Source organism: Acyrthosiphon pisum, chromosome X, assembly GCF_005508785.2.
Source record: "Acyrthosiphon pisum isolate AL4f chromosome X, pea_aphid_22Mar2018_4r6ur, whole genome shotgun sequence".
Taxonomy (NCBI): domain Eukaryota; kingdom Metazoa; phylum Arthropoda; class Insecta; order Hemiptera; family Aphididae; genus Acyrthosiphon; species Acyrthosiphon pisum.
In genome coordinates, this window is record NC_042493.1 from 67,754,023 (window position 1) to 67,767,180 (window position 13,158).

Genomic DNA, 13,158 nt, shown 5'->3' on the forward strand with positions numbered 1-13,158 from the left:
CTTAATTATGATTAATTAATTAATAGAAATAACTATATAAAAAAATATCAGTGTTTGGAAAGAATGTCGTTCATGAACGCACGTTTACGCATTCAAGTTCATATAATATAGTGAACATCACTCGTTTTTTTTCAAATAGAAAGTGAACGTGAACGACATTTATATTTTTAATGAACTTGATTGATTTTTAAAACGATCAATTTATTTACCATTTAATAAATATATTTATAAAATATATTAATTAATTATAATATAATAATATTTTCCATTATAATTACACTATAATAGTGTATAAGATTAGACCTTAAACAATATGTCAATATAATGTTGTAACAGTTCCGGCACCGCCGTCGATGTCACAAAAAAATACCTTATACAATGGTTTATAAGTGATGGGCCGCTTGAAAAAAAATCCCGGGCCGCTCTGGGGGAGCCAGTCCGCCCCTGTTGTTAGGGCATTTTTAAGTATTTTTAGAACATTAAAAACATCAATAATAATATATGATAATCAACCCAGAAAAAGCCAAGGGGAGGGGCAACTGCCCTTACTTGCCCCCCCCTGCCGACGTCCTTAGTTCTGACTATTCGGCGGTCCACCATAATTAAAATAATTGAAAATAATATTATTACGATTTATTATAATATACGACGCCATCTGTTTGGTGTGTATTCGTTATAAGTTCGTATAGGAATTTTTAAATATGTTTGTATTTGTACTTGTATAGGCAACTCATTGTACACGTCATTCTTATCAATGGCCAACTTCACCCTCCTACATTTTCTTTGGAAATTTAGAATCTCTGCATTGATATTTGGTGCATGTAAATTATGATTAAAAATTCAAATTGTGTATTTTTTAATGCAGATAACTTTGCCATAACAGTGTAATTGTTCGTTTAATTTATTACGTTATAATTTTGAACTAGGATTTAAATACGATCATAATAATATCATTACTTTGCAGTCATATCAACTTAATGCACATTTTTTGTATAAATTAGTAAATTACTCTAGGCAAAATAGATATGCTCATATGTGTACAACTGTGTACAGCTGAGGATATACCTAACGCATAAATGCATCAAGTGTGTGGATATATATGTACAGCCTGCTGCGTTGAAAACTATGGAGAAAGGCAATGAAACAACATTTGATTCTGATGAAATTCAAATATATAAACCTATTGCTGTGGTAAGTTTAAAATTCACACAAGTACACAACTTTGTTTGTAATATAACAGCAAACAATTCAAAAACTATATTTGTTAATGTGAAATCATAATATTTTTACGATAGGTGAACAGTAGGATTGAAAATTTCTTAAAGAGAAAGAGAGATGAAAACCATGAAAGAAATACCAGATTGTATTGTACCTCAACATCTAGCAGAAATTGTTCTAGTGCTTCTAGAACATGTAATACAATAGAAGCTAAACGTCAAAAAGGATCTGAATGTTTTGTAAAAAGTACAGCATTTTATATCCTTTTTATTTGATACTTAGGCATAAATTTAATTATTTTTATTTTTTCAGAGACGAAAGTGAATAATAATTTAGGACCACTGAATAATGGCGGTTTGGATCCAGCTAGCTTAAACAGTTACAATTTATCAAATAATTCAAATTTTGTTGGATTAAAACCAGATGTGCAAGAAAGAATATCAAACATAGAAACAGTCTTAAATATTAAAAGTGATGGTCGAAACAACATTGACATTTATGATAAACTAAAATCATTAGAAGATCATGTATTAAAACTAGAAAATATTTTATTAAATATCAATGAAAATTACTCGTTATCAAATACTTTTTCCATTGATAAAGATACGGGAACTATACAACACAATTTAAAGACCGATGATCTTATTAGACAAGTAAATGAATTATTATATTTTATTGATTAAATAGTGTTTGTCAGATACATGTTGACATATTTTATTTTGATATTGTATTTGAAAATGGTAGTTATTGGGTAGACTAGTTCTTTGTTATATTTAAATATGAGATAGTAAATTATGTTAGGTTTAGCTGCATCCAGAAGTAAATTTAATATTGCTATGCATGCATAATAGTTGTCGAGACAGACCATATAACTGTTTATGTTGACATATAAAATACTGTATATGTTGTCCATTTGTATAATTTCAGCGGTCCCATCTATTCTTTATTGTCTATGCATAGCACAGACTAACATTCACTTAAATTACTAAATACCAACTATAAATAGCACACATAGAAGATGCTAGAATTTAATTTATTTTCTTAGTAAAATCACGCAAAATTTGTTTACATTTCACTTCATAATGATTTATAACTATTTTTCAGAAAAAACTTGCCTGTGAAGATAATATGATAGAAAAAGAAATAAAACCAAGAGTATTACCGAAAAAATCGGTAAGTTATCTACTGTTTTATAGATACCAATAATTTCAATGAGTTTATAATATATGGTATTAAATAATGTTAATGTGGTATAAATCATAACATTACCAAATTTAATATCAAAATATTAATCAAATAAATATTTGACATTCTCACAAGCTTAATTATTTTTCATAGTACTGTAGCTTAAAGTAATTGAGCCCGGGTACAAATTCAAACCATTAATCTAAACTTAAGGTAACATAATATAAAAAAAAACCATGGGGAAGTCACTCTGCTGTGTAGTAGGTGTTGACAGTCAAGTGTATCTAATCATTAAGAAGTTACTCTATCTAAAAATAAATAAGCTCAGATAAATCAAAAAGCTTGAAAATGTAATACTTCTCACACATTGTTACAAGAACAGTTTAAAAATATTAAAAATACATAGACATGATTTTTATTTATAAGCATTTAAAGTTTACACTTTGAAAAAATGCATCAAATTGTTTTGTAGTTAAAAATTTATGAAATGTTCAATTTTTATTGCTAAGGATTGTAAATTTAAAACAAGGTAGTAGGTAGTTAGTAGTCCATACTGTAACAAAAAAATCGAAAAAAAAATATTGGCGAAATTAGATATTTAATCAAAGAATAACAATTTTAGTTGTCTTGTTGTAATTTAAAAATATTATTCCTGGCATCTGGGTACCTACTTGAAATATTATTATATGCTTTACACACGATAACATTTTCAAATGCAATTTCTTAAATTAAAATTAGAAGATAGTAATAGTATAATAGAGTACTTTAATCACAATAATATCATAAAATATACTTAGTAATATTATAGGCTGTATGCCTTTGCTTTGAATCGTTTTTTGTATACAATGATTTTATATCATCAAATTCATATTTAACACATCCATTACAGTGACTTCTAGACACTAACGCAGTGCGTTAAACACTTTTTCATTTATTTTTATATTCTGAGCGGAGCAATAAAAGTATTCATTTTACAATGTGTTTTTTTTCCAAAATTTTTTTTATGACTGTCATCACCGTTTGGGGCTGTAAAACTGCTTCGATTTTCTTCAACAGTATCTCGTTTGATGAGAAAGTAAATCTAGTTGGAGCAATGGGGAGGTCAAAATTTAAAATTCCCAATAGCTTTCAAAAGCACTGGGGAAAACAAAATAAAAATCAGGGAAAAAACGGGAATTTTTAAGCAAAATTAGTTTTTGACAAAATTGACTTTGGGGTTTGGTGTTACTCTAAAACAAATGACTGTAAATACATGACATTTTCACAGGTTGTTTATATTCACATTTTCTCTACATGATAACATTTTTTAATTTGGTTTGAACTGTTTACGGAAATTTTCAGTTACAATTTTTTTAGTTTTTTGTTTTATGAATATGAATAACATTTTTTTGTTGGGAAATAAAGCTTGAAAATTGAATACAAGGCTTCTACTATATTGTTACAATGAGATTTAAAAATTATTTAAAATCCAGTCACAATTTTATTTTATAAGCATTAAAAGTTCAAATCTTAACAAAATACGTAAAAATCACAAAAAGTTAGAAATTCATAAAAAATTTTCTTTTTGAATCTAAGATTTCAAAATGTAATATAATATTTCTCATATGTTTGTCTACAAGAAAGTCAAATAAAATTTTTATGAGCGTTTATAGTTCATATTTTTACAAGATTGCATAATAACTAGATTTCTCATGTAGCGATTTTCTTATGTTGTATTCAAAAACAAATTACTGTAGATACATGAAAATTTCACTGAATTTTTATATTTTTATTTAGTTTAACATTTTTGTCTTGTTTTGAGCTGTTTTCGGGCAATTTCTAATTTTAATTTTTTTTTTTTTTTCTACAAATATCAATAAAATGTTATTTGTTGAGTCAAAAAACGTGAAAAATGAATACAATGCTCCTGATATATTGTTACAATAGCAGATGAAAAATATTAAAAATGCATATGCACGTTTTTTTTTCTATTACCATTTAAAGTTCAAATTTTGACAAAATGTATCAAATTTACAATTTACAATTTATTCAGTAGCTAAAAATTTATAAAATGTTCAACTTTTTAAAGCTAAGGATTAAAAATTGAAAACAAAGTTCCACGTAAGCATGTTATTAGGTAACCAAAAAATCGAAAAAAAATAAAAATACAGTTATTTTTTTATAGTTAGATTATGTTCAAATTTGGACAAAATTAGATACTTAAACAAAGAAGAACGAATTTAGTTTTGTGTTTTTTTTTAAAAATATTATGAGTACTTCTAAAGTATATTATTATATACAAATATTATATAGTAAACAAATAATAATAATTTAACTTAACCGGCTACAGTAATAATAATAACAACATAAATATAATATAAAATACCCTAGGCTGACAAACCATCCCCGCTCAAAATCATTTTTTGTATACAATGATAATATGATATTATTATCTGATTAAATTAAAATTTAACACCATCCATTACAGTCACTCACTTGAAACTTACTTTACTTACCCGCTTTTTTGTATTATATTTTTATACATTTAATTATAGTAATTTAAAATATTAAACTAACTGTAACCTGGTATAGGTGTAGTTATATACTCATATATTAAATAGTAATTAAACAAAATTAACACATTTATTTTGTAATTTTTAAATGTCCATTACTATTTATTTATATTTCATTCTTAAAATCTATTTTTCTAAAGTTCAATTTACAATTCAAAATGTTAAAATATTAATTATTTTTCAGAAATATTCTGCCAATGAAATACAAGAACTCATTAACAATGTCAAAAGAATTGATGAAAACAAAAAAAAATTCTTGAATCAATAATTAATACATAAGACATTTATTTTTATCTTATTGTATAAAATCATTAAAAATATTTTGTACTTCTAAACATAGTTTGTTATTTCTTTTGTGCATAATATCGTTTAAAGGTACTATCAATATGAGTCAAGTACCATGAATCAGGAAACAAATTGTCAACATTTGAAGTAGGTTCAAAAGGTGCTACAAACAAATTAAAATAATTTAATTTAAAGACTGTAGTCAAAACTATTACTATTATTCAGATATCTTCATGACAATAATAAGTAATAGCTAAGTATGTAGAATTTTAATAAATATACTACCTTTGTTGTAAGCCAACTCCCGGTTTGTTAGTGTATTTTCAAATTCAACAGTCGATGTACTTTGTCTGTTTTCTAACATCACAGGAACATGTTGTAATAAATCAATAAGGGTTTCTAGTTTTTCTCCTGGGCGTATAGTAATTGAATAAAATGAAGAACACATGCCAGAACCAAATGAAAACATTGCTATTCGTTTCCCAGCCATTTCATTGATAGGTTTACTGTAATTCAATTTATTTAACACACATTGCTGATCCATTTTATTCTAAATTTGTAAAAAAACAAAAAAAAACCCTAGTAGTATATAATTACCTAAGCAAGTAGGAAATCAGCCCACCAAATATAGATGCTGTGTACATGTTTCCAATATTTTTGGGTAATTTTTGAGTTGGCGCAGTAAGTTTTTTAAACAGTTTATCTGTGTCCTTTATAACGCCCAATTCGGATAACATATTGACACTGATATCTGAGTTTCTAACAGGCAGTTCATAATATTTCATACATTATTATTTCAATGGCAATTGAAGGTTAATTATGCACCTTTACCATACAATTACAATTTTGTTATATTAAAATACAGTGTTTTTTTAATGCTGAATTCAAAAATAATTTATGCAAAATCTTTTTTGTTTAAGAAATTATTGGAAAATTTTTCAAAAAACTTGAAAACATTTCTTTTAGAAAATCGTTTTTAAGACAGTATTTAAAAAAAAAACAATAAAAATTATAAAAAGTTAAAATAAAATTTGTTTTTATCTTATGAATTACCCAGGTTAATTTTGTTCTAAAATTGTTGGGGATGTCTAAATTATAAAAGGGTTAACTTTACTAAATTTGTATTACAATTGAGACACTATTGAAGTTAATATTACTTCTCAGCTAAGAATGTTCATAATTTGTTTCACACATCTTTTAAAAAATCATAAATAAACACGTATTTTTATAATTAAAAAAAAAAAGTAGATAACTTATATTAATGATGTACAATTGTTGATTGTTCCCAATCGAAAATGAGGTTTTATTTATCTCACATTTAATGCTTACACATATTTCAATAGATCGGATTCATCCTCATAACATTTAGCGTCTAACTGAACGTCGTGAAGCGTTAACCAGGTAAATGCTTTCCTCACAAGTTTTCCGTAGGGAGAATGAAACACGATGGCATCAAAGTGTTGCAATACACTCTTAGGGCCTATAAAATTGTATGTTTACACGTGAACAAAATCGATTGCAATCGGTAAGTAACGACAGTAAATCTAGGTTTACACAGCCTTTAAAGAATGGGTGAAAATAAAAACTGTACTAGTATTATTCGGAGTATTGGTGTTGTCGGTGTCAGCAAATTTCTTCAAAAACCTCTTTCGGTACAGATAATAGCAGTTGTAAAGCGCCTCAAAATAACACCGGATTGACACTTTTCCGTCCACAGTTGGGTAATTTGTGCCCATGTCTCCTTTGTAAAAATCATACGTGTCGGCCATGTGTGAAGCTCTCAATTCTGAATTTTTATTAAGTTTAAAGAAAGTAAAAAAAAATAACAATGTTACGATTAACAGAAAATTATATAGTTCTATCTAAGAACCTCTATCTAACACCAAGGGTGCGTTGGGTCCTAGTAACATTGCCACTGCGCCTGCCCCACCTGTTGGCCTTGCTCCACCACGAGCATATGTAGCGACATCTGCAGCAACAACAAGAGCAAGCCGACCTACAAACAGGTGTACAATGTTTAATTATAATATGTACCATTAGTTTTGACTTATTATATTGAGTTATGAATTCAGAACGAGGACTTAATATACTTAAAAAATGATCACTGATGCTTAATAAAACATTACAATGTAAGCTTTTGAGATCATGCAACAGTGTTTAATTTGTATGTTAATGTTATAAGTATGTACCATATAAACAACATAATATAACATTAATGAAAACCTCATAACTGATTTCTAATAATTTATTAATTTTTAATTGTACATTTTTAAGATTCAAATTATTCTTGATGTTAATAACAAAACAAAACTTTAAATTTGTTTCTTATTTAGTGCTGTTTAACTACCTTTAAATTATAACAACATTAAATAAATGTCCTTTCTTAATAAGTATACAAATGTAAAGTCTTGACCCAAGATTCAATGATAGTAATGATTAATAAATTCACAATTCCTTTATTATAAAGTAGGTATATACCATCCCAAGCACTGGACTCCAACCATGCTATTGAGTTGAAAAGGGCAGCGGTGCCTCCATAACAAGCATTAGTCGAATCTACACCTTCGACATTGTTACAGTTGTCAAATAAACGCATTAACATGGATTTGATACTTTTGGACTTGTCTACCGGTGTTTCGGTTCCCACTTCGAGTCGTCCAATATTTGAATAACCTTAATTGTATTTAAATGTACAATATAAAATCATTAGACACATTATCTGGTATAAAAATATTTATACATACTTGTTTTTGTACGGTGCATCAACAAACTTACAGCCGTTAGACACAATGAGACGACATCTTCGCGGTCTGAACAAAATGCCATGCGCTCTTGACCTAGACCAATTGTATACTTGCCTTTAGATACACCATCGTGCAGCTCTAGGTCGGTCTGGTTTACATATGTAGATGGCACTACTATCTCTAAGGCCAGTATGCCTACGTGATCAGGCCATTTACCTTGGGTGTTATCCATTATTATACTATGACTTTAAACAAAAATTTACATTTATATACAAAAAATTATAGGTACTTTTTACAGTTATAATGATATGTGAAGATGAGATTGATATGATGATAAAATAAATAACTTACAATATTTTACTTCAAAAATATAAATATTTTACTGGTTTAATAGAGTAACTGTCAGCAAAAATAAGAAAACGTTTATATAGTATCTATTGAAATTGTAAGTATGTAATTAAAAAAATTAATTATAACCAATAAACCATGTAATGGGAATTACATTGTGATAATGTGAGTCAAACTGTATAAAAATTATATTTATATACTAACTTTATATTGTCTAACTAAATGTTAATCGCGGTGTGTGAAAATCTGGCTATTGACTATTGTAATTTATATATAGTTTATTTACAGTTTGAATTTCCCATTAAATATAATTATCAGTAAACTATATAAAATTACAAATTATATTATTATATTATGTATCTAACTAATCAAAATGAATAAAAAATATACGAATAAATTATATAATAAACTTTTATTGCTACATCCATAAACTAACTAAATGATATTGTAATAAATGAACATTTCATTTAAATATGCATTGATGGATAAAGTCTTAATATATTGAGACTTCAGTGCGTAATGTATATATAATGTTTCCAATGTCATATCCACCCCAATATACTAAAACTTAATATCTACAAATTAAGAATTTCTCACCTTTAGGTTTATACCATAGAATTAAATGTAGAGCACTTGAAGCCATCCATAATTGATTAACATTAATAAAATTAGGTAAAAAATAATTATTTATTTTGATTTTACTTATTATGGTTTATTATACAAGACATATTTTATACACTGATTATTTTATTAGTAGCTTGAAATACACAGCCTCTCTGTGATAATTGATTCATAATGGTAATAATGTTAACACAATCATCTATAAATAATAAATAAAAATAATAATAACTTTATTCTCTATTAATATTTATTTAAAATAAATATTACCAATTCCACTGTGAATATTACCAAATTGTTTTGAATTTGTTGTCTTAAGCATACTTTTTATACCTAATGGATATTCTCCCATTGTCAGAGCAAATAACTATTAAAATAATCACAATAAAAAAAAAATTATTTTTAAATTTTTAATAAGTTAAGAATGTTGAAATACCTTTTTAATATTTATCCAAGTACACATGAACTCTGGAATTTTTATTGTTGAAGGAAACAATTTACATTGTTCAATGAACATGTTGCCTATGTCCCAGTTTCCTGAAGTTACGATGATGGATTTTTCTTTTCCCATATTAGTGTGATCATTATGCCAATTACAAAAATTGAAGAAAACATCATCAAATGGTGGACTATTACTAACCATATCCTAATATTCATAAACATAAACAGAATTTTTTCAAAAAATTGAATAACAAATATATTTATACAATTGTTGTTTTGGTATTTTTTTTTAATTATTAACCCTAGATTGTTGCCATTTTTGGCATTCTATCCAATATAATTAAGCCCCCCTTGTATGTATATTATGTTCAGTATATATCCCGATAACGGAAAAATAAAAATAAAATAAAATAAATGTTTTTTTTTAGTAGTATTACTTACAATAAAGTTATCCAAGAGTTTAATTATTGTGTTTTTATTAATTATATTATTAATTTATTGAATTAAATCGATTAAAAATGGTTAATTGTTCAAAATGTTTATAGTATTTTTCATATTGACGAATGGTTGGAAATAAAGGCGGATAAATAAGTTTAGTAACCTAGGATTAAAAGCTCTTTTTAAAATAATGATAAGTAAACTAATATATAATCAAGTAAAATTCAATAAATATACTAAGATATTTTTTTTTTTATTGTAAACAAGTAAAATGTATGTTTATACAATATAATACCATGATGCATTAATCTTTATATTTTGTGTATTCTTACTGGGCCGGATTTATTCTATCTGGTTCCGGGGCAAACCATATTTAGTAGCCTACACCCCAACATTAAGGAAAAATTAAAGTCTAATAGTTGATACTGTTTCTTAATGTATGATCTAAAAAATCTAAACCTTACGTCCTTTATATCAGGGTTGGCATGAAAAAGCCCAATTTGAAAAAACCTGGGCTGATTTTCATATTATGTCAAACATCAAAACATTAAACAAAAATATAATATTTTAAGTGAAAACAAAATAAGTGTACAATTTATATATCTTATGTCTGGTTGCTAACCTTGTTTATTATTCTATTTATGACTTGAGTTATGAAAAAAATAACAAAATAAAATTACAATATTTTATTATTTTTGGATTTATGACAAGATTTCCTAAAACCTTTTGTTATATCCGGCCTCATGATTTTATATAATACAAGTAATAAACTAATACATAAATAGGTAATATAATAATATAATATTAATACAAACTTAATATGAAAGATAATGTATTATTATATTACATATTTTTCATCACTCATATTCCATATAGTTTATATAAATATGTCATAAACTGACAAAAATATAGGCTTATTATTAATATTTGCATTATCAATGAAAATAAATAGTTGTTTTAAATATATACTGTTAATAATTAATTTGGAAAGAAGTCAATTAGTAATTTATTAATTAGTTTAAATAGCAATTTTAACAAATTGAATTACAACGCTTAATAGTAGTAGCATTGTTTTTTAAATACTATACTTGTGTAACACCAGTCAACTGTGTACAATATTCTGTCAACACAGTATGAATTATAGGTTTAACATATGAATGAAAAATTGACACAACTTCAAAACCGCCTTTGGCCATATTAAATTTGACTAGTATACACGGGAATTCAATTATTTCCTAAAACAAATATATTAACTATTAATATGACATTACTTAGTTAAACGATAAGTAAATGAAAATTTGTTTATATAACACTCTTTATTTTTATCAATATGTATTGGATATAACATCATCGTCCTAATATATTGAAAATTAGGGTTTTATGATTCTGGACATAAAATTAATAAGTAGGTATTAAACTAATTTTAATACATAATTAATATGGTATGGGTATATTTGTTTAACAATTATATACAGCAAAAACTTAAGAAAATGTAGTGCAACAACTTTATATAATGCCATACTGGGTATCATGCTATCAAAGCGTTTTTTTCAAGTACAGTAATGTCAAAAAACTGATGTAAACTCAAAAGAAAATGTATGAATCAGTTCTAATCAAAATGTTTAGAAGACTAAATTAGACCATTAGAAAATGGATAAGACAGTTGATAACAATTTGTATTCATTAATAATTATTACATTTAAATATCCCACTTCTAACTTTCCAAATATAAAACAGGTACATTAGCTTCTACAATGTTATAAGTTAATTATCTATATTATATTTCATCTGTAAAATATGTTAAATTGAATATTAAACCTTTTGAAAAATCCAGTTATAATTAAGTGATTATATCCATTTTTTTCTTTTAACAAAATAATAATCAAGTCTAATACAATTGTTATATACTAAAAGTAAAAATGAACCTGAGGTTTTAGTAAATGAGCTCCATTGTCGCAAGTGGCTTCAAAATCTAATACAAAAAACTTAGTATATGGTTGTGACATGTTAGGTCTTGTAATTGATTTTGCATTTGGCTTGTCCGTTGACCGTATAAACATTGTTTTATTGAACACCAAATTGTACTTATGAAATATTTGTGGTCGGAATAAGACATTAAACTTCATCATAATTTCCAAAATGTTAAATTGATATAAAAAAAACTAAAAAGATCAATCTTCAATCTCAATAATACATAATATTATTGTCTAAAGAATAAAGATACTCCAGAGATCCGGCTGTAGTCCAAAACATCTCCCTCTTATCAGTCATCACTTTCTGATAAGTTGGTAATCAGTAATCATAACAATAATATTATTATGTTTGTATATTATCTTAAAAACTGCTTCTCTACTGCAGTTCCAAATTCTTATAAAATATATTCTTCAGATATAAATCAAATTTTAAGATTATTATTGTGTTTATACTATTAATTATAAAATAATTATTATGTATCAGACATTTTTTATTATTATTTTTTTTTAGTATTAGGTACCTACTCACGATTACCTATAATAATATAATAATTATATTATAAATTCTTTATAAGAATTATTTTATTATTTTGTTATAAATTACAACCGTGTAAACATTTTGTATTATGCATTAATATAATTTCAAAAAATGGAATTTCAACATACCTAGTTGTTTTTTTTTTTTATTATTAAGATAGGTAGCAAAATCGCTAGCGCGACAGTGGACCAGGTACTGCCGATCAATTAAGCAAAGTTGATAGTTATACAGAGCGCCCTGAATGATTGTAAATGACCGCATGTATACATGTAATAATATCATATCAAAATAATAAATATTGTTCTTTCGTCAATATTAGACGATAATTTATTAGCATTACCGACATACCGTACATACGTTGAATATGATGTTGGTAGTACCATTCTATAGGGCATAAATGTACGCTCTCCTTTTGATTATTCATTGCATAAGAAGCCCGACCAGAAGATCAGGCAATTAAAAAAATTTCTTTTCTAGACTCCTTTGAGTGCTCCCCTCCACGGAAATCTTTAGTAAAAGGCGAAAGATTTTTGCGATTTGAAAGGGAACCGGAGTTGTCTTTTGCTCGGCGTTCGGTTCCCTATATACGATTCGCACGGCAACAACGCTGTGCAGTCTCCAGTATTCGCATCATACCGTATTCCCGGATGCGGACGCAAATCGGCCGAGCCGCCGCGAGTCCATACCACACCGGTGCAAGTTTTAAGCGTCGCCGCGACGGCAGAGCCCAAAAAGCTTTGTTCGCGATACGCCCAACACGCCCGGCGACCGCATAAAAACCACGTCGGCAAACGACCGTGCCCGCGAACGCCATCTAT

At 26.9% G+C, this 13,158-nt stretch overlaps 3 protein-coding genes and 1 non-coding gene across 6 annotated transcripts; 1 reads left to right on the forward strand and 3 right to left on the reverse strand.

Annotated features, from left to right (window-relative positions):
• Positions 1 to 828: 828 nt before the first annotated feature.
• Positions 829 to 5,267, forward strand: LOC100570668 (MAP3K12-binding inhibitory protein 1). Of its 2 annotated transcripts, XM_016806574.2 has the most exons (6): positions 829 to 1,191; positions 1,296 to 1,464; positions 1,531 to 1,871; positions 2,036 to 2,037; positions 2,323 to 2,391; positions 5,140 to 5,198. In XM_016806574.2, the coding sequence occupies exons 1-5, from the start codon at positions 1,126 to 1,128 to the stop codon at positions 2,348 to 2,350; spliced, it is 606 nt and encodes a 201-aa protein (XP_016662063.1). In that variant the 5' UTR covers positions 829 to 1,125; the 3' UTR covers positions 2,351 to 2,391; positions 5,140 to 5,198. The 2 variants fall into 2 exon arrangements, with proteins under 2 accessions (XP_016662063.1, XP_008185718.1); XM_008187496.3 differs by lacking the exon at positions 2,036 to 2,037 and having other exon boundaries at positions 831 to 1,191; positions 5,140 to 5,267.
• Positions 5,025 to 9,063, reverse strand: LOC100165154 (hydroxymethylglutaryl-CoA synthase 1). Of its 2 annotated transcripts, none has more exons than XM_008187497.2 (9): positions 8,930 to 9,063; positions 7,985 to 8,229; positions 7,719 to 7,913; positions 7,111 to 7,236; positions 6,832 to 7,026; positions 6,570 to 6,720; positions 5,838 to 5,999; positions 5,526 to 5,746; positions 5,025 to 5,403 (listed from the first exon to the last, which is right to left on the reverse strand). In XM_008187497.2, exons 2-9 carry the CDS (start codon positions 8,214 to 8,216, stop codon positions 5,300 to 5,302), a joined length of 1,386 nt encoding a protein of 461 aa, XP_008185719.1. In that variant the 5' UTR covers positions 8,217 to 8,229; positions 8,930 to 9,063; the 3' UTR covers positions 5,025 to 5,299. The 2 variants fall into 2 exon arrangements, with proteins under 2 accessions (XP_008185719.1, XP_016662062.1); XM_016806573.2 differs by lacking the exon at positions 8,930 to 9,063 and adding an exon at positions 8,336 to 8,502.
• On the reverse strand, positions 9,023 to 12,045 carry LOC100162389 (ERI1 exoribonuclease 3-like). The gene is made up of 5 exons (NM_001246066.2): positions 11,755 to 12,045; positions 10,918 to 11,064; positions 9,387 to 9,596; positions 9,221 to 9,317; positions 9,023 to 9,152 (listed from the first exon to the last, which is right to left on the reverse strand). The coding sequence occupies exons 1-5, from the start codon at positions 11,956 to 11,958 to the stop codon at positions 9,064 to 9,066; spliced, it is 747 nt and encodes a 248-aa protein (NP_001232995.1). The 5' UTR covers positions 11,959 to 12,045; the 3' UTR covers positions 9,023 to 9,063.
• Positions 12,046 to 12,773: 728 nt separating this feature from the next.
• On the reverse strand, positions 12,774 to 12,897 carry LOC115033438. The gene has a single exon (XR_003838797.1). It is a non-coding gene; the product is annotated as a U5 spliceosomal RNA (small nuclear RNA).
• Positions 12,898 to 13,158: the final 261 nt, after the last annotated feature.

Coding starts and splice junctions, on each gene's coding strand:
- LOC100165154 (XM_008187497.2), bottom strand. CDS start 8,216: ATGGATAACACCCAAGGTAAATGGCCTGATCACGTAGGCATACTGGCC. Junction 7,914..7,984: donor GATGCACCGTACAAAAACAA/GTATGTATAAAT, acceptor AATACAATTAAG/GTTATTCAAATATTGGACGA. Junction 6,721..6,831: donor CAATACTCCGAATAATACTA/GTACAGTTTTTA, acceptor ACAATTTTATAG/GCCCTAAGAGTGTATTGCAA.
- LOC100162389 (NM_001246066.2), bottom strand. CDS start 11,958: ATGATGAAGTTTAATGTCTTATTCCGACCACAAATATTTCATAAGTAC. Junction 9,597..10,917: donor AGTTGACTGGTGTTACACAA/GTATAGTATTTA, acceptor TATGAATATTAG/GATATGGTTAGTAATAGTCC. Junction 9,318..9,386: donor CTTGGATAAATATTAAAAAG/GTATTTCAACAT, acceptor TTATTTTAATAG/TTATTTGCTCTGACAATGGG.
- LOC100570668 (XM_008187496.3), top strand. CDS start 1,126: ATGGAGAAAGGCAATGAAACAACATTTGATTCTGATGAAATTCAAATA. Junction 1,192..1,295: donor TATATAAACCTATTGCTGTG/GTAAGTTTAAAA, acceptor TTTTTACGATAG/GTGAACAGTAGGATTGAAAA. Junction 1,465..1,530: donor ATCTGAATGTTTTGTAAAAA/GTACAGCATTTT, acceptor TTATTTTTTCAG/AGACGAAAGTGAATAATAAT.